The sequence below is a fragment of the Sus scrofa genome, chromosome 12, assembly GCF_054392235.1.
Source record: "Sus scrofa isolate SSC_HxYL_T2T_F1_AM1 chromosome 12, Sscrofa_HxYL_maternal_Yorkshire_Landrace_v2.0, whole genome shotgun sequence".
NCBI classification, from domain to species: Eukaryota; Metazoa; Chordata; class Mammalia; order Artiodactyla; family Suidae; genus Sus; species Sus scrofa.
In genome coordinates, this window is record NC_139394.1 from 368,950 (window position 1) to 387,009 (window position 18,060).

Consider the following 18,060-nt stretch of genomic DNA (forward strand, 5'->3'; position numbering starts at 1 on the left):
GAGGTCCCTGGGAGCTCTGCCCAGGGGGCGGTCACCGCCCCGAGGGAGGAAGTGTGTGAGCGTCACACTCAGCCTTCCCGCGGTAGCAGAGCCCAGTGGGCCCCAGCGGGACCCAGGCCGCAGGCCCGCGGGGCTGAGCCAGGTGCCGCCCAACCTCTGGACTTCAGGCGCGCGTCCAAAATGGGGCTGAGGAGGGCGGTCACCGAGTGGGGGCGCGTGTGCACGCAGGGGCCTGGAACGGGACAGGCGCCACTCGCACGCCTGCCCCCCCGGTGCTGCCCCCGGGCCTGTGCCCACGGCCTTCCTGCCCTTCCAGCCTGCCATCCAAGTCCATCGGGAGCAGAGACGCAGAACAAACCCAGAGACGCAGCCTGGGCCTTCGGGTCTGGCTGCCCCGGGAAGGACGTGGGCCGGGCCGGGGGGGCCCACAAAACTCTCCTTCCCGGTTCCTTCCGCGCTTTTTGAGTCGAGAACATGTCCACGAGTGGCCTTTTCCACCAAGACCGAGCGAAGGCCAGCAGGCCGTCCTCAGAGATGGTTGGGCACGGGGCTCCCGCTGCAGCCCCTCGGCACCCTCCCGGCCCCTCGGGGGCCCCAGTAAAGAGCAGACGCGGGCACAGTGGCGCCCAGAGCCAGGAAAGCGGCCGCAGGGAAGTCGCTCAGAACCAGCTCTTCACGCACCAGTTGCATTTGGGAAGAAATGATTTCACTTTGAAAATTCTCCCACGTGGACAGCCCCGGAGGCCCCTCCTCCCCAGGTCTGGCCACGCGGCCTGTCGCGGGCGTGAGGACAGGGCCCTGCCCCGCAGACACGCAGGTGAGAAGAGCAGCCGCGTCGAGACCCGGGGCCGGGAGCCCCCCTCCCCACCCCGGGCGGTTCCCGGAGGGGCTGGAACGGACTCCAGACGCCCCGCACACCGTGGCACGGCACCCGCGCCACTCACCAGGCTGTGTCGCTGAGCACGGCCATGACCTCGTCCAGGACGTCGGCGGCCACCACCTCGTAGGTCAGCACCATCTCGTACACCTGGCTGGCCGTGCTCTTCCGGATCTGCGGCGACAGGGCTGCTGACGGCAGGGAAGGCCCACAGCGCGAAGCAGCGCGGACGGGCCCCCGCCCGGGAGTGGGCACGTGGCGCCGGGCACCCCGCGGCCAGGGCCCAAAGGGAACTGGAAGGGCTGTGTGGACGGACAGGTGAGAAGGCCTGACCCTGGTCCACAGCTCAGGACACCGTGGCCACAACCGACGTGTGGACACAGCAGGCCGAGGTGCCAGGCTCCCCCAGAGGCCCTGACAGGAGGGGCTGGGAAGCCCAGAGGCCAGGCCGTGGCGTTCTCCCTGCAGTGCTGCCCGTCAGGGAGGGCACCTCACTTTCCAGCAGTGCCTGGTGGTGACGTACTTCTCGGACCAGGTGCCCGCGAGGCCCAGCGCCCCCGCTCCCCCACCCTGGCACCTGCCAGGCCCGAGAACATGCGTTTCTGACCATGGGGGGTGGCCCCATCTTGAAAGTGGCTGTGTTAGATGAGAGTTAAAGTTACTTTAACTTTTCAGGAAAAGATCCCATTTGGGTTATTTGAAGAGTATTTCTTCTGCCAAAAAAAAGAACCCATTTCCTAGGAAACCTGACTCTGGCTGGGTTGGGGGCAGCAGGGCGGCGCCCGGGTGTGGGTAGAGCCACTGACCTAGAGCCCAGAGCCCCTGACAGGTTGAGGACGCCCCCCCCCCCCCATTGGCAGGGGCACCCACGGCCAGGGCCGGCTGGGGCAGAGGTCCCACCTTCGCCCCAGGGGCCACTCTGCCACTGCTGCGCCCTGGAGACCAGCCCCACCCACCACCCTCCGGTTCCCTGTCCCGCCATCAGGAGGCCACGCTAGCCCCAGCTGGGGGTCGCCTGGCCAGGCAGCCGGGGCCTCAGACCCAGACACTCACCACGGGGAACGGGTGACAGAGCAGGAGGCAGAGCTGCAGGAGGACCCGCCTCCTCACGTCGCCGGGGAACTGCGCCAGCCCACAGAACCTGCGGGACCCCACGCTCACGTCAGCCACCCGCCCGAGCCCGCTGCAGTGCGCCCCGACTGTCCCCTCACTGGGGGGCACCCACCCCCCAGCCAGCCTGTGTGGGGCAGGATGTCTCCCGGAGGCCGCCCGTCCTGCTGCAGTGACCCCAGGGCCTCTGGTGTCGACTGTCGGAACCGCCGTGTCTAGGACACTTCCTGACCTGATGCCCACTTGTGTGGGAGGCCGGCCGGCAGGCGGGCAGGGCAGGCCTGGCTCACCCTCCAGCAGGACCACCGTGACGTCAGCACGACCCTGCTTCTCACACCCAAGGCACCAAACCCGCGGCCCTCCCTTTACCGCCTCCCAAGTGACTTGGCGCTCACACTGCGACGCTGGCCCGCAGTTTCTGGACGTCTTTGGACTTCCGGGTCTCTTCCTTACAAAGCGCGAGCAGCTTCACACAGAAGGGGTGGCTGGAAGGACGGCACAGGCCCGAGGTGAGGCACCAGGGAGGGTCTGAGGAGGCAGCTGCCCCCTGAGGGGGCCTCGTCCCGTGGGCCTGTCGGGTCCCATCCACACCAGGTCATCTGGCTCCTCTGCAAGGGCAGCAGGGGGCAGGCACCTGTCCTGGGCCCGACATGCCGCCTCCCCGCCCTCGTGGCCCCTCGAGAGGAGGGCAGGCCACCCCCTGGTGGCCGCAAGCCCAGCCGTGCACCAGGCTCCACCCAGGATCAAAGGGGAGGACAACCGGGCCAGGTCCTCGGAGGGTCAGGGAGGACAGGAGGGGAGCGTGACCCAGACGCACCCTCCTGGATCTGCTTGGAGCACGACGCTTGGCAGCTACGACCAGCGTGGCCTCTGAGAGACCAACGTGCCTGGGCCAGCCCTGGACGCACCATGGGGGCCGAGGGACAGTGCGCCGAGTGGGCCTTGCTCCTCCTTCCCAGCCACTGGCCAGAAGCCGTCCGATGACCCGGGATATGGCAGAGGGCGGAGCATCTCTGCCCCAGACCCTCAGGTGCACAGCGGGCAGGCACGTGGCAGCCATTTCGGCTCAGCTAGTGACATTCGCTCCCTGAGCAAAACCGTCCCAGGGCCCCGGTTTGCAGGGCAGAGGCTCCCGGTGGCCCTAAGGGTACACCCAAGTCCTGGTCGGTGCATCAGTGCGAGGACATTGCCACAGGCTGGGGAAGAGGCCGAGCGATGACACACGGCTGCCACCACCAGCCGAGCAGGGAGCTCAAAGGGCCACCGGCAGGGACCCCACGAGTGGGAGGCCATCGCCACGCTCCGGGCTCTCGACGCGGCTTCAAAGCTGTTTCCACGTCCCTGCAACGCGTCCAGAGGACGCTCAAGCCCCAGGGACCAGAGGAAAAAACCCGCCAGGCCTGGGATCCAGGGGAGTCATCAGGCAGCAAGGAAGCAAGGCAGTGGGGCCCCTTGTGACAAAGACCAACTACCGAGACCCAGGGCGTCGGAGCCCGAGAACACGGAGGCCGACGCGGAGGCGGCAGCTGAGGAGCCCAGGAGCAGCAGGGGAGAGAAGGGGGCCCCTGCAGCCCCGCTCCGTCGGGCGTGGGCCGTCCCCCTGGACTGAATCCCAGCACCGGGCCGTCCCGGCCCACTGCCGCGCTGACTGCAGGCCCCTCCCCGGCCCCCGGATGGTGCACCCAGCGAGGCTGACCCTGAAGGCCCCAGAACGCTCCGCGGGACGCCTGCTCCCTGAGCTGGGCTGTCTCCTCTAAAAGGCAAGCCACGAGGCTTCCCCGGGGCAGCAGAGCTAGACAGAAAACCTACTCACTCCTCCTCGGCCGCGAAGACATCGAAGCAGCCGTGGGCCAGCATCTGGTCCAGCGTCCTCAGCAGCGGCACGGACACCCTGGGGGAGGAAGCGTGCGTGAGGCCCAGGGAGATGGCGCTGTGGCGGCCAGGGCGCCCACTGGAGTCCTGGCCGGATGGCGGCCAGCCAGTTCTCAAGCTGACAGCGACACGCGGGGCCAAGAAGAGCCCCAGCCGCTCGGGAGGAAGGGCCGAGGCCAGGGCGCGACCCTGCTTCGTGTGACCCTCAGGGCAGAGCCCAGGCGATCAGAACCTTGTGGGCTGAGTGTGAGGCCATCAAACAGGTGGGGGACAGCAGGGTCCACACCTGACAGCCGGCAAAGCGACGCTGCAGGAAGGCCTGTCGTTCCTGCACCTGGAACAACTGGGCGGCCGCCAGCAGCACCAGGACACGGAGCTGGCGCTGCGGTTCACATCGCACAGAAACCAACCCAAAACAGCCGTGTAGGAGTTCCCGCTGTGGCACAGAGGGCTTGGCAGCATCTCTGGAACGCAGGTTTGATCCCCGGCCTGGCACAGTGGGCTAAGGAGCCAGCAAAGGTCATAACTGCAGTGGCTTGGATCTGGTCCCTGGTCTGGGAACTTCATGTGCAGCAGGACAGCCAAAAAAACCAAAAAACCAAAAAAACAAAAAGAAACAGCCCTACGGTCTGAACAGAGAAGACTCAACGCGCGAAACCCCCGGACCAAACCTCAGAGAAAGGCTTCTGTGAGCCTGAGGTGAGCAGGGATCCCCGAGGCCCGCGAGCACAGCCCGCGGAAGATCCAGTGGGTCCACAGGCTCGTCCATTCTGAGACCGAGTCTGCCCAAGAGCGACCGAGAGAGCAGCGAGCAAAGCCCCGTCTCACAGCCCCGGCCGCGGTGGGGGGGAGGCCCCCAGTAAACTGGGGGGAACAGGCCAACTACAGCCGCCCAAAGAGGCCGGCACGCGCCCGAGGTGACTGAAGCCCGAGGAGGCAGCACAGCCGTGTCAGCCCGGCCAGAGGGAAGGACCCGGCTCGCCCGCCGTGGTGAGGACGGGGCACCGTCACCCTGCCACCTGCACGGGAGCGGGAACGGCACGGCCCCTCGTTGGCAGCTAGGCAGCGGCAGCCCAGCCGGCCCGCACCTCCTCCTGCACTGGAGAGTGAAGGAGAGACGCGTGAGCGGTGGTCACACCTTTGTGATGGTCTCAAACCGGAAACAGCCCAAGTGCCCAACCACAGGTGACAGAGCAGTGACAGGCCACCCAGCGCCTATGAGGTGAGGGGCTGGCTCCTCGGGCGGGAAGCAGGTCTCGGGCACCTTGGGGCTGGGGGGCCACGAGGGCGGGGGGGTGGGTGCGGACAGGAGCCCACGCCTCCAGAGGGGCCAAGAGTGCAGGGCTGACTCCCACCTGCGAGAGCCGTCGTGCGCGGCCCATGGACAGGGCGGGCTCAAGAGCCTGCAGCCAGGCCGCCCGGGACAGCCGCCTTCGGGGCTGGACCCCGCCTTCCTGCAGAGGCAGCTGGCAGAACACTACAGCCATACCCTTGGGACAACGGGTCCTATCTCTCACGCTGGCGTTCCAGCCAGGCAGCTGCTCTTGCTGTCGGGTGGTCGGGGTCATGTGCAGACCAAATGTCTGACAGCGACAGTAACACGTCGGCCCCGCGACCGGGAAGCATGCAGGCTGGACCCGCACGATCTTCCCTGAGGCTCTGGGGCTCTGTCCTGGCTCTGCCGCCCCAGGTACAGGCTGGGCGGGGCCCGGGGAGCAGACCTAGGGGCCTGCCCCGGCCCGCCTGAGCCCACGTGCTCCCCTGTGCCCACACCCCTCCCCTCAAAGCCCCACATCCTGGGAGGGACCCAGGGCCGAGAAGCGCCCGCTCACCGGTCGTTGAGCAGGTTGTCCTCGAAGACCCGCAGGAGGGCGCCCGCCACGTCCTCCAGGGCCCGCGGGTCGCCCCGCACCCGCTCCATGTACTCCAAGAGGCCCTGCGTCGAGTACCTGACCTGCAACCCAGGGCGGGCGTGAGCACCACCACAGCGCAGGCCGGGCTCACGCGCTGCCCCTACATCTGCCACCAGGACCCTCAGCTGCCCGGTGTCTGGGCGACCACCGCTGCTGGGGAGCAACAGCAGAGCCCCCCCCCCCCCCCCCCGGTTAAGCCCACACCACGCCGCCGCACAAGCAGCGCCCCACCGCGAGTCCCTCGGCCCGCGGGCGCCGGACCGCGAGACACAGGACAGAAGGCAGAAAACCGCACTGAGGAGGGCTGTGCACCGAACAAGCACAAGAAACAGACTGCAGACCACACTGCGCTTCCGGTAACAAGAGATCAAACTCCTGAACCACCACGACGACAGCGGGAAGGACAAGCCGGCTACACTTGAGAGGAAAAGCCGCCGCAATGCAGCAGGAATTCGGGGGGCGGGGCATGGGCGGGCGGGGGCGGGGCGAGCGTGGGCGGGGCATGGGCGAGCGTGGGCGGGGCATGGGCGGGCGAGGGCGGGGCGAGGGCAGCCCGGGCAGGTCTCCAAGAACTGGAGGATGGAGGGTTTTCAGGGGAGGGACAGAAACCACACATCCGCTGGCTCAGAAAACACGGAGTCGGGGCTGAGAAAGGAAGAAGAGGGGCAGCGCGCCCTCTCGGGGATGCCCGCAGAAGCGCCCGCTCACCGTGGACTCGGTCAGGCCGCCCACAGACACGGCCAGCCCCAGCAGCACGTGGTAGCGGTAGGCAGGCAGCCCCAGGAGCTGGGCCACACGCGGGAAGGCCTGCGACGGTGCAGCCCAGTTCACGGAGGCCACGGTGGACCTGCAAGACAGGACCACAAGCTGGAGGGGCTGCCCCGCCAGGAACGCAGCTGCCCCACCAGAAACATGGCCCCAGTACCTGGGGAAGAGCCTCTCCAGCTCCTGCCGGTGGGGCACATGGGGGATGGCGGGGCCGTCAAAGTGGAGCAGAGCCAGGAACACGCGGGCCGCGTGCGCACGGAACCGGTCAATCTTCTCGCTCGCCTGCTGGGCTAAGCAGCACATGACCCGCTCGCAGCTGCAAACCAAGAGCCATATCCTAGTGAGCTCAGCCAGAGTAGGCGTGTGAGGGCTGGAGCACACGTGCCACCCCGGTGGCCGGGAATGGGACAGGACCCTGCCCCAGCCGGCCTCCCACCCCAGCAACCTGAGCAGGAGGTGTGGGGTGGGAGCAGTGGAGGCGGACAGGCTGCAGGGAGGATGATGGGAGGAAGCAGCACCAGGGGGGCACAGTGACCCGCGGCCAGCAAGGTGGCCCTGGGCCACCCAGTGTCCAGGGAGCCAAGCGGGGACGGGATGGCCAGTGCCCAGTGGGCACAGGCTTCAGGTGCCGGAGCCCTCAGCCAAGACGCTGGCTCTCCCCCAAAAGGCCTGAGCCCCAAGGGGCTGCTGCCTGGCGAGGGGGAGGCGGAGCCTGAGCGTTGGAGGGAGGGCAGACTCACACGGGGGCCTCGATCAGCTCTGGCTCGCCCCTCCCCAGCAGCAGAGTCAGGTCCCTCAGGCCAGTCACGGCGGCCTCACGGACCCTGTGGAGACAAGGAGGGGTGAGGAGACGGCCTCCAGCCCAGGGGCCATGTGCCCATCAGCCGCTGTGCGGGGTCGGGTCAGACGCCTCCACCCAGGCCGAGAAACGCATCAGAGGCTCAACAGAGGCCGCAGGCAGCCTTTCCCTGAGGCGTGTTTCTCTCCCGAGTCTGAACAGACCCCCGTCTGACACCTAACAGTGCAGCCGGGTCCCGCAAGCTGTCAAGTGCAGACGCAGCAGCAGCACTGAGTCCCCGTGAACCTTCAAGTGCAAAACACACACCCGCCACAGGGTTCCCCCGCAGACCCTGGTGAGGCCCTGCCCAGGGATGAGCGCGCAGAGCAGCCGCCTGACGCCAGGGTGGAAGCCGCGTCCCACTCTGCCAGCGGAAGAGCGCCTGGGCACCTTGGAGGCAGACGCGAGCCGGCGGCAGGGCTCCGCGCGGGGTGGGACAGGCAGCTGGAGGGCTGCCCCCGGGACGGAGATCTCCCATCAGGCAGGAGCCAAGGGGACGGCCCGCCAGGTGCTCACGGCTCCCCTCCCCCAAAACGCTTCCAGACCCTTCCTGCCCTACGCCCACAGGGGTCTGTCTGCACGGAAACTGAGCCGAGGGTCAGGCCAGGTTTCCCAGTAGAGAGCGGGGCACACACACGAGACCCAGGGTGCAACAGGGACCCTGGCTGCCTAGGAGCCGCATGGATGCCCTGCCTCTGGGCTCAGGGGGACGCTCCCACGGAGCTGGGACACAACCGCCTCACCACGCCCCCACGTCCCCGCGGCTGTCGGTGGTGTAGTCGCTCAGACAGTCCAGCATTGTGCAGTAAATCTGGGGCACGTTCTCTCGGCACACGACCTCGTCGGGGGCCCCTTCCGCCCTCACGCCGACGGTCTGGCAGATCCTGGAATTGACAAGGCGTGAAGAGCCGGTGTCCTCGAATCCCACCAGACAACCTCAGACACTCCGCTCCAGCACCTTCTGCCTCCACGGCTAGCGCCCCCCACCCCCAGCCCGCCTGGTGCACAGGAAGGCAGCCCTTCCCAGGCGTCGGCCTTCCAGGGGGCCGCGGGCGCTCCCACAGCCCAGCGCCAGGGCAGGGCCACGGTCTGAAGCACGGGTCAGACCAGTTTAACATCCGTCCTCACTGTGACAGACTGTTACGGAACCTCTGCGAGCTGACGTGCTCTGGGACGGGGATCTGAACAGAGAAGAAACTGGAAAATAAAGCAGTGACGTGCGTCTCCCAGTAGAGGCAGCAAACTGCTCAGGACCCCGCCCCAGCTCGGCCCCGGCTTCTGGCGGATGATGGCTTTGGGGAGGAATGGGTGGCTCACCTGGTGATGGCCTTCAGGGCGTCCCGCCTGGACTCCGCGAAGCCCGCATCCTCCGGAGAAATGCGTGTCACGGCCCGCAAGCCGTCCAGAACCTGGAAAGCAGCAACAAGTCACAGCACAACTGCCAGCCTCCAGAGAACTTGTTCTTCACACGGGAGGAGACGGGCCTGGCACACGCCCTCCGAAGCACAGCGCCCGGGCGTCTAGGGCGCCAGCAGTGCTGAGCACACAGGGCAGGGGGCTGCCTCCAGCCCTGCCCTCTGCTGGGCCTCCGCCCCCAGATCCCGAGGTGTCCTGGGCAGGAGGAAGGGACACATGCAGGCCAGGAAACTGGCAGCAATGACATCTAGGAGGTGGGCCATCAGGACAACGCCTGGGATCAGTCTAGGGACGAGGACAGGGTGAGTCAAGTGTGTGTGTGTGTTGGGGGGGGGACGAGGACTGGCGTCCATCCACAGACGAGGACGGAGTGCACGTGTGAGTCGCTGGCGAGAGGATCAGGACCCCAGTCAGGGTGTCAGAGCCCCATGATGTCCCCTGAAAGGCGACAGGCCGAGGACGGCAGAGCTCAAGCACACCAAGGTCCCAGACAGAGCAGGGCTGCCCGGGTCCGAGCAAAGCCCGCAGCCGCGGGAGATGCTGGCGTCCAGACGGCGCCATCTCCAGCGGATGCTGCCCTGCACCCAATGACTCTCAATCCTGCCGACCCGGTGCCCCGTGCCAGCGCAGGGCCCTGCTGCCCTCCCCCACCATCCGTCCCCCACCACCACGAAGACACCCCTCGAAGCAGGACACCCCGGGTTGCCTCCTGCTGGGGCGGAAGGAGGAGCCAAGGTGGGGAGGCCAGTGTTTCCAGACAAGGTTTCTACCGCAGAGAGTGGCCAGGTAAGGCGCCACGGCCGAGGCGAGGAGAGGCGGTGCTGCCCGGAGGCTGCAGCCCCTCCCCGGACGAGGACTCGGCGCTCGCTCGAGTCTCATCTCAGGGAGCGTTAACCAGGCTCTCAAGGGCCCTCCTGCTTCGGACACCCCTGTCCCTGTTCTCCTGGACACCGTGCTGGTTTCCAGGAATTCCTCCCACCCACGACGCCGTCACGTGTTTGGTCTCCCACGCAAGGCCACCCACACCCATGCCAGCACCTCCCGGCTGGGGTCCACCTACCCGCTGGAGCTGGCCCTTCAGGAAGAAGCGGGGCAGGGCGCCCAAGGCCAGCGCGAAGCCACAGCGAGTCATCTCCTCGGGGCTCTGAAGCTGGGCCAGGTACCGCGATATCAGCTCCTCTGCAAAGGGGGCAGCGGGTGAGCGCCGGGCTCTCGTCCCCAGGCACGTCCTCAGGCCTGAGCGCAACATGGCTCCAGACGGGACACCCGGGCCCAGCACTCGGCCACAGCAGGTGCAGGGCCGCACCGCACAGGACGCCCGCATGGGGCCAGGAGAGCCTGTCATGGGGACTGGAAGGGCAGCTGCAGCAGAGACTGTGAGAGGGAGAGACCGGGAGTCCAGGGCAGGTTGCGGGTCTGGGAAGCAAAGGGGAATCCAGATGTGTTTTCTGAAAACACAGCGCAGAAGGTCAAGGGAGGCCAGACCGCCCACCCGTCACCCCCACAACCGGAGAGAGTCTTGTCATCACTGCTGAAGCCTCAGCCCAGCGAGTCCCCTTAACGCTGTGCTCCCTGCATCCCCAAACATCAGGGTCAGACAGAGCCTGGAGTTCCACCTGTACCCACACCCAGGGGACACCTCTGGGGGGAACGCACAGGCACGCGCCCCTTACAGACCCCGCTAACTGCGGGACGTCGTTCTGAGAGGTGGCGTGTTACTCTCTCCTGAGGCAAAGGGAAAGTGTGACCTGACCATCCCCGTTTCTAAAACAGACCAAACAGAAGGAGCATCCCGCTCGCCCCTCAACTTCCCCGGGGGGGGCCAGTTCCAGGACCGCCAGGACGCCGAGTCCCTTGTATAACATGGCACAGTCTGCACAAAACCCACACGCTTGAGACCTCCTCCGCGGGCCTGACTCCTCACACGTCAGCGCGGAGACCCCGTAAATACAAGGTTACTGTCATGCAAACGGGTGCCTGCTCACAGCAAATTCGGATTTTGTCTGGGACCTTTCTGGTTGTGGAATCTGCCGACACAGAGACAGCGGAACCGCGTCTCTCCGAAGGGGGGGTCTGCTCCTCCGTCGGCCTGGAAACTGTCAGAACATCAAAGTACCGAGTACTTTCTAACTTTTGAAAAAATCCACAGAAAGTGGACTTCCACGATGGCACCTTGACTCCTCGTGTTTCGTGTATTTCCAAAGCGCCTGCCGGGCAGCTGGGCGAGGCGGCAGAGGGCAGTGTCCCGGGGAAGGAGCGTGACAGGACCGGAAGGCTTTCCTACGCAACCGGCACTCCCGCACAAACCCGCACATGGGACCACGTCAGGCGTCCCAGGAGGGTCCATGCAGGGAGGCGGCTCTTCTGACCCCATTCCCGGGAAGAGGAAAAGAGCAAACGTCTCCACACGGGAAGGATGCTCGCTGGAAAAGCGCTGCTGCAGATCATGCAAAGATGCTGAAACATTTTACCATGAAATGTCAGAGTCAATGGAGCCACCACTGAACGAACAGACTCCAGGGAGAAAGCAGGAAGCAGAGGACGTGGCAGGACGGCAGACAGCCTGGTCCGACAGAGGCCCTGCCCCCGGGCAGGGAGCCCCTGGCACAGACCAGCGAAGTTCACCTAACACCCACCTCGAGCAAACGCTGCGGAGGAAGAGGTGACTCTGCCCGTGAGGCGGTAACGTCCAGGTGGGCCTGGGACGGCCGGTGTTCTCGCCCCCAGGCCCCGTCCTCACTGCACTGGGAGGGGGGCACCCCGAAACCCACCCCCTCGGCCCCGGGGCCACTCACCCTGCACGGCGGGGTCGGCCTCCCCGGGCTCCCGGGTGTAGTACGCGTCGCAAAGAGCCGCCAGCGCCGACACGGCCGCGTCCTGTGAGAGCGCAGATGTGAGCGCACCCTGGGCCACAGCGGCAGCCAGGCTGCTCTGCGCTCAGGCTGCAACTCTGTCCCTGAAACCCATCGCTGCAAACCTCACCTGTCAGGTGAAGGGAGGACTTTAAAATTCTCTGCAGCTACGAACAAGAAAACGATTGTGTCCCCGCACAAGGGGAACGCCACGACTGCCAGCGGGAACAGTACTCAGACGCACGTGGGCAAGACCCGCAGGCGAGCCACACGCCCAGGCCTCACTCAGAGAGCAGGGGGCGGCATCCGGGATCCACAGGCCCTGCCGAGCCCCCTGCCTCCCACGAGCACACAGAAGCAGGGCAGCACCCATCACTGCTCTCCCCTGCTCCCCACCAGGGAGCCCCGCGGGGCTGCTGGCGGGGGGCGGCCCCGTACGAACGGAGGGGCAGGGCTGTGAGCGAGGCTGGCGTGCATCTGCCACGACTGGGCTCCCAGCAGGACGTCCTGGGGCCCTGATCCCGAGGCCCCGGAGAGTACAGCTGCCCTGGTCCTGCAGCATGAAAAAGCTGCCCAGACCAGGAGGCGGAGTGTGGGCTGAGTCTGGAGGTGGGACTGACCACCCCACGTGCTTCACCCCTTCACCCTCGGGGTCACGGGCGAGGACCTGCAGGTCCGACTCCCCCCGTCACCCACCCCAGCGCAGGACGGCAGTGACCAGCACCAGTGGGCGGGAGCTTTGCCTGCCTGCGTGTGAGCGAGCATCACAAGGGGAGCTTCCAGGCCTGAAATTCTACAACTCAACAGGGCGAAGGGTGTGCGGGAAAAACGTTTCCAAGGAAAACAAAACTAATACAGCCAGAAGCAGTGAGAAAAACTGAAATCTGTGGCCCGTGACGGCTGCGTCCCTTTTCCTGGTCGTGAGCCTGGAATTCTGAGTGGGCCCGTGCTCAGCCGTCGCGCTGGCCGGCGAGGCGTCGCGGTGACGCTGAAGCGGGTACGCAGGCGTCCCCACCTCGCCCGACCCACCTTTATCTGCTGCCGGGAGGGACTGGAAACGAGGGGCAGGCTCCTCAGCGTGTCGTCCACCAGCTGCTGCCAAGCGCCTGTCGAGACAGCCGTTTGCCACCAAGGGCACGACGCAGCAGACAGACAGCACAGCCCCGCACCTCCGGCGTGGGTGCCGCCCGCTGCGAGGACCTGGAGGAAGCCTGACGGGCTGGTGCTCGGGGGCAGGAGGCTCCCGAGACCGCCCTTCCTCACGCCTGCAGGCTGCGGGCGGCCCCGGGCCCCAGCCTTCGAACCCTAACCCTCGGCTCAAGCAGAGCCCGTGCCCGGACACCGACGCGCCATCGAAGCCGTGGCTTTTGACGTTAGAGAACTTTGGAGGCTCAAGAGCAAGGAGCCAGGACAGCCCAGGGGTGGAGGTGACCAGGGGCGTCTCACCGCCCACCTGTGGCTGCGAGGAGCGGGGCCTAGGCTGGGGGCGGGGGCGGAAGCCTGGCTGCGGGGACTGCGGTGGACACTCCCTCTCGCCGGGGCCCTCCGAGCGGCTTCACGACAAGGAGTCCCCGCGGGGGGGTCACCTGAGGCCGCTCTGGAAGCAAGCGCCCCTGTGCCCGTCAGGGAAGCAGAGAAGCACTCACCGACCACGGCGTCCCCTCTGAAGGGCATCTTGGAAAGGGACAGATTTTCTATCAGGATGCACACTGGGAGGAAAGAGGACGAAGGCGGCGTCGGCTCTCCAAAGCCCCCACCCGGCACCACCTGCTGCACCGGAGCCCGCACTGCCAGCACCAGCCCCACCCCAGGCCCTGGCACAGGCATCCGCTGGCGGCAGGCAAGCCCCCCACCTCCCCCCGCAGACCTGGCCCGGGCTCGGGCAGCCCCAGGGCCCACGCAAAGCTGTGTCCAGCAGCAGCTCTCGGGAGCCTGCCCGGGGGAGACAGCTCCACGGGGACACCGCAGGCTTGACCCCAACACAGATCCCAAGGGACGACTCGGTGCCGCGGATGCGGCTGCCGGGCCATGGGTGCCTCCTGGGAGCGGGAGCTGGGGCCGAGAAGCCAGTGCCCAGGGCCTCAGGGAAGCAGGCCCTGCGAGCTGCGGTGCTGCCCCCACCCCATGAGTGACGCAGCGTCAGCTTCAATGAGTAAGGGGCTGCTTCCGCAGGCGGGAGCGTGGCCCCGTCTAACCTGTGACCCACCCGACTGCAAGGACACCTGAGCTTCCTGGGCCGAGTGTCAGGGCCCCTGCAGTGACCGGCCCCTGAGGACCATGTGCCTCTCCCACAGCCCACCCGAGACACACCAGGAGGGCGGGCGGCCCGGCGCGGGCTGCTCCCTCGGGCCACCCCTGCTGGGTTCCGCGTCCCCACCGCCTCTGCGTCACCGTGCTCCCGTCCCGACCCTGGAGCTGGGCGTCAGCTGGCGTGAAGCCCTGTCCTTCCGTCTGTGCCGAGAGGGTCAAGGACGCAGACGGCCCACACGGTCAGCCCATCCGGCATCACCGGGCTGCCTGTCGGCATCACCCGCATCAGCAGGGGCAGGCGGCGGCTGTCCCCTCGGGTGTGGCCAGGCCGGCGAGGGGCCCGCCCTGCAGCGTCCTGTGTGAGCAGAGGCTTCTGCACAAGCGCAGAGGGTCCCCACGGGGGCAGAGGGACCCCCAGCCCGGGTTCACACAGATTCCGGACGCTCAGAGGCCCCGCACGCGGCCTGAGCCACCATGCTGCTCTTCCCCTCTCACAGCCCAACTGACTGCTCCTCCCGGACACCAGGCCGTCCAGCATCTCCTCACGGCTGTGCCCGCCTGCCATGAGCCCGCCTGCCGCCCAGGCTGCCCGTCACCCCACACCTCTCTGGGCGCAGGGGCCCAGGAGTGGCCCTGCAAGCCGGACGCCACCCCCGGCGGCCTGAAAAGAGGACACGGCGCCCTGGGAGCGAGGCGGGCACCCGGCCGCCAAGCTCTGCCCGCGCTGCTTGAGCCCGGGGGCCACTCGGCCCGGAGCTCGGCTGGACCGCTTATCCTGCGCGGGCCATCTCGACACGTCTCTGCAGCCTGTAAATAGCGACCGCGCCGTTCGCCGCTAGATCTGTGCTTTCTCTGCTGCTTTTTAGACGAGGTACGATCGTCCACACACACACCCCACGTTCACGTAAACACACTATTTTCGACTGCTTGCTCCTGGTCGTGGAACCTTGTGAATTCTGTCAGGGGGACACATGTCAAGAGCCAAAAGCAAAACGAGTTTGAAAGACAAAGCTGGCGCTGACCGGTGAGAACTACCCAGTGCGGTGCTGTCACAACAGTGTCTGGAGCTGCTCCATGACTCTGGGGAGGGGCTGCCCGGGCGACGCCGAGGCTGGGGCTGTGCACGCGCGTTTCTTTACACTCCTCCTCGCGGCCACAGATCTGAACATTTCTAAATTAAGAAGTTTTTTTGAGAGTTCCCACTGTGGCTCAGTGGGTTAAGACCCAACCAGTATCCATGAGGATGTGGGTTCAATCCCTGGCCTCGATCAGCGGGTTAAGGATCTGGTGTTGCCGTGGCTCTGGTGGAGGCCGACAGCTACGGCTCCAATTTTGACCTCTAGCCCGGGAACCTCCACATGCCCCAGGTGGGGCCATCAAATGCAAAATACTAATACTAATGGTAAATTACTTACTTAATTAGGAAGTTTTTTAGGGACCAAAGTGACCCTCTACATCTCTTGAAATTCCTTTGAAGGTTGTTTGTTTTGTTTGCTTCTTTGTTCTTAGGGCCACACCCTTGGCACATGGAGGTTCCCAGGCTTGGGGTCAAATTGGAGCTGCAGCCGCCGGCCTACACCACAGCTCACGGCAACGCCGGAGCCTTAACCCACTGAGTGAGGCCTGGGACCAAACCTGCGTCCTCACGGATGCTAGTCGGATTCTCACCGGATGGGTTCACCGGCAAGTGGGGCAGAGTGAGGGCGTGCGGGCAGGGCCGAGCTTCCCCAGGATGCGGAGAAGCAACAGCCAGAGAGCCAATCCCCACCCCCGCCTGCGGCGCCCTCCGGGAGCGAGTGTTCAGAAAGCTCTGTCCTGAGGGGGGTTTCTCCCAACTGCAACCACGTCTGTGCCAGCCAGCCAGGGCAACACCGGCCCGCAGCGACCAGGAGCGGCAGCCTGGCTGTCATGGGGCCCACGGGTGGCACAATGCTTCCTCACGAGGTGTGAACGCGCAAGGCCGGAACCCCCCCCCCCCCCGGGAAGAGACCCCCAAATGCGGCCGTCCCTTCGCTGCTTCGGTGGCAGGTGGTCCTGCTACTCCTCCCTTCGCTGGGCGATGGTTTCTGTGCACACTCACAGCGCCAACACAGACGCACGGTGGACCCCGCAGGCTGAGCCCCTAAGTCCAGAGATGGGGTCAGGAGCTGCTGACGCCCCGGGGACTGCCCTGAGTCTGAAAGTCATCCGGCAGAAGCCAGCTCAGGGTCCCTGCCAGAGTGACACCCATCAAGCCCACAAGGACACTGAGCTGACACGGAGGAAGTGTCCCCCCCAGCCCACACGTCCCTGCAGGTGGGCAGGGGGCGATGGACAGGGGCCTCGGGCAGGTGCCTCCAGGTCGGGTGGGTGCTGTGGCCAGAACCCCGAGAGGTCAGCTGGTCCCCACACCAGCCTTCCCCAACACTCACGGCCCGGGCCCGGCCAGGCACCAGCGAGCAGTGAGTCCTGGGTTTTCCAGTAGGTTTAGCGGAAAAGGCTCCAGGAAATCTAGAGATTACATGTTGGCATCTCTGGGACTCCCTGCGAACATCTACAGAGAATCTGGAACCGCCCTTCCCAGCTCTAGGGTCACCTTTAAACACCACGCTGAGAAGGGGACAGCCCACCCCACACCCCACCCACCAGCCCAGCCCCAGCCCCGCTAGCCCACAATGACTGAAATACACCGAAACCCACGCAGGCTGAACTTCAGAGCCGCGAGGGAACACACGTGGAAGCAGAGGGCTGGGTGGGTGCCCGTGGCTGCGACTCGGCTGAGCAAACCGCCTGACCGCTTGTCACGGGGAAGGGACACACAGTGAACCCCACCGGGAAGCAGGGAAGTGCCCTCAGGACCCCTGTCTTCCCCAGAGGGTAAAGGTCACCACCCCAATCCCACAGTCTGCAGCCTCTGTCGCTCAGACCTACCTGCTCTTCTCATGAGCTCTCCTCCCAGGCCCCTGAAAATGAATGAAAGCATTCAGGGTTAAATCTCGTTAGCTAAAACCACAAAAGTATCTTCGCCAAGTAACTTCAGGCGCCAAAGTATCATGAGGGCAGCATGAGCAGCTGCACTTGCTGTTAGAAGTGTGAACGTCTTATGCAAAGAAATGAAAATGGGCCGTAACCCCTCCCAGATGGCGTTCAGATCGCACCAGACACTGACCTTACCGCCACTGGCCACATCCCACAACCACCCGGAGCAAACTCCAAATACTGCTCAGCTCTTACTTTGTGAAACTTGAAGGAACTTAAGGCACCAGCAAGACGGCGTCGTGCAGCCCAAAGACAGGAGCCACAGGTGCCCCAGCATGAGCACGGCTGGGGAGGAAGTGCCGCCTGGCCTGGTGACAGGGACACTGACGGCTGGAAGCCAGTGGACATGAGTCCCACAACCACTCCAGGGAGAAGGAAGGAAATTTATGAGACTCTGGCGTCTAAGACAGAGGAACGAGATTCAGGTTGCTCTCCTGCCTTAAACATCTGGAAAACTGAGTGAAAGAAATGAAGGTTCACAGGCTGGAAAACGGGGATCAGAGGGAGGCGGGGCTCAGCCCGGGCATTTCCAGGCGCAGCCGCCCAGCCCGTGGAGTCCCGGGGTCACGGTCGGGGGTGGGGAGGCCAAGGCGGTTGCGACCTGAGGGGCTGGGGAGCAGCACAGACACCGCCCCTGGGGGACCCCGGGCTGCACCTGCAGCAAGAGCCTGAGGAGAGAAGGCAGGACTCCAGCGGGACCCACGTGGACGGGCAGACGCCCCATCAGCCAGAGCCCAGCGCCCCCAAGAGGCGTCAGCAGAGTGCTCAGAAGGGCCCCTCAAGGCTGGCTGGCTGGCTCTGGACCCCCAGGCCTCGGAGGCGCCCATCCCACCCCGACCACCCTTAACGCGAGGAACGTCACAAAGCCCAGGCCCCAGCGGCCAAACCCCACAGGCCTGGCGTCCATCCAGCATGCCCAGCAAAACCAGACCCAGCTCCAAGAAAGTCAAGCCACCCGGCCAGGCCCACAAACGCCAAGACAGCGGACGGGCACAGGCCACCAGAACAGCATCGGCTTCCGCACGTGTCCCAGGGGCAGGGACACACGGCGGAACCTCGAGCACCACGAAATGGGGATGCGAAGAAAGCACAGCAGCAAACGCCATGGATGACAAGTGAACAAAGACCAAAGCCTCCAATGGCAGA

At 65.8% G+C, this 18,060-nt stretch overlaps 1 protein-coding gene across 7 annotated transcripts in view; it reads right to left on the bottom strand.

Annotated features, from left to right (window-relative positions):
* TBCD (tubulin folding cofactor D) overlaps positions 1-18,060 on the bottom strand; it is a 122,584-nt gene that overhangs the window by 3,688 nt on the left and 100,836 nt on the right. For 5 of the 7 annotated variants that reach the window (XM_084982673.1, XM_084982676.1, NM_001244105.1 and 2 more), the window contains 15 exon segments: positions 16,807-16,838; positions 13,293-13,355; positions 12,676-12,752; positions 11,590-11,671; positions 9,855-9,973; positions 8,696-8,787; positions 8,122-8,262; positions 7,281-7,364; positions 6,698-6,856; positions 6,481-6,619; positions 5,692-5,813; positions 3,801-3,878; positions 2,383-2,472; positions 1,931-2,018; positions 945-1,051 (listed from right to left, as the gene is read on the bottom strand). In XM_084982673.1, the coding sequence (XP_084838799.1) occupies positions 945-1,051; positions 1,931-2,018; positions 2,383-2,472; positions 3,801-3,878; positions 5,692-5,813; positions 6,481-6,619; positions 6,698-6,856; positions 7,281-7,364; positions 8,122-8,262; positions 8,696-8,787; positions 9,855-9,973; positions 11,590-11,671; positions 12,676-12,752; positions 13,293-13,355; positions 16,807-16,838 (1,473 nt within the window). 7 annotated transcript variants of the gene reach the window in all.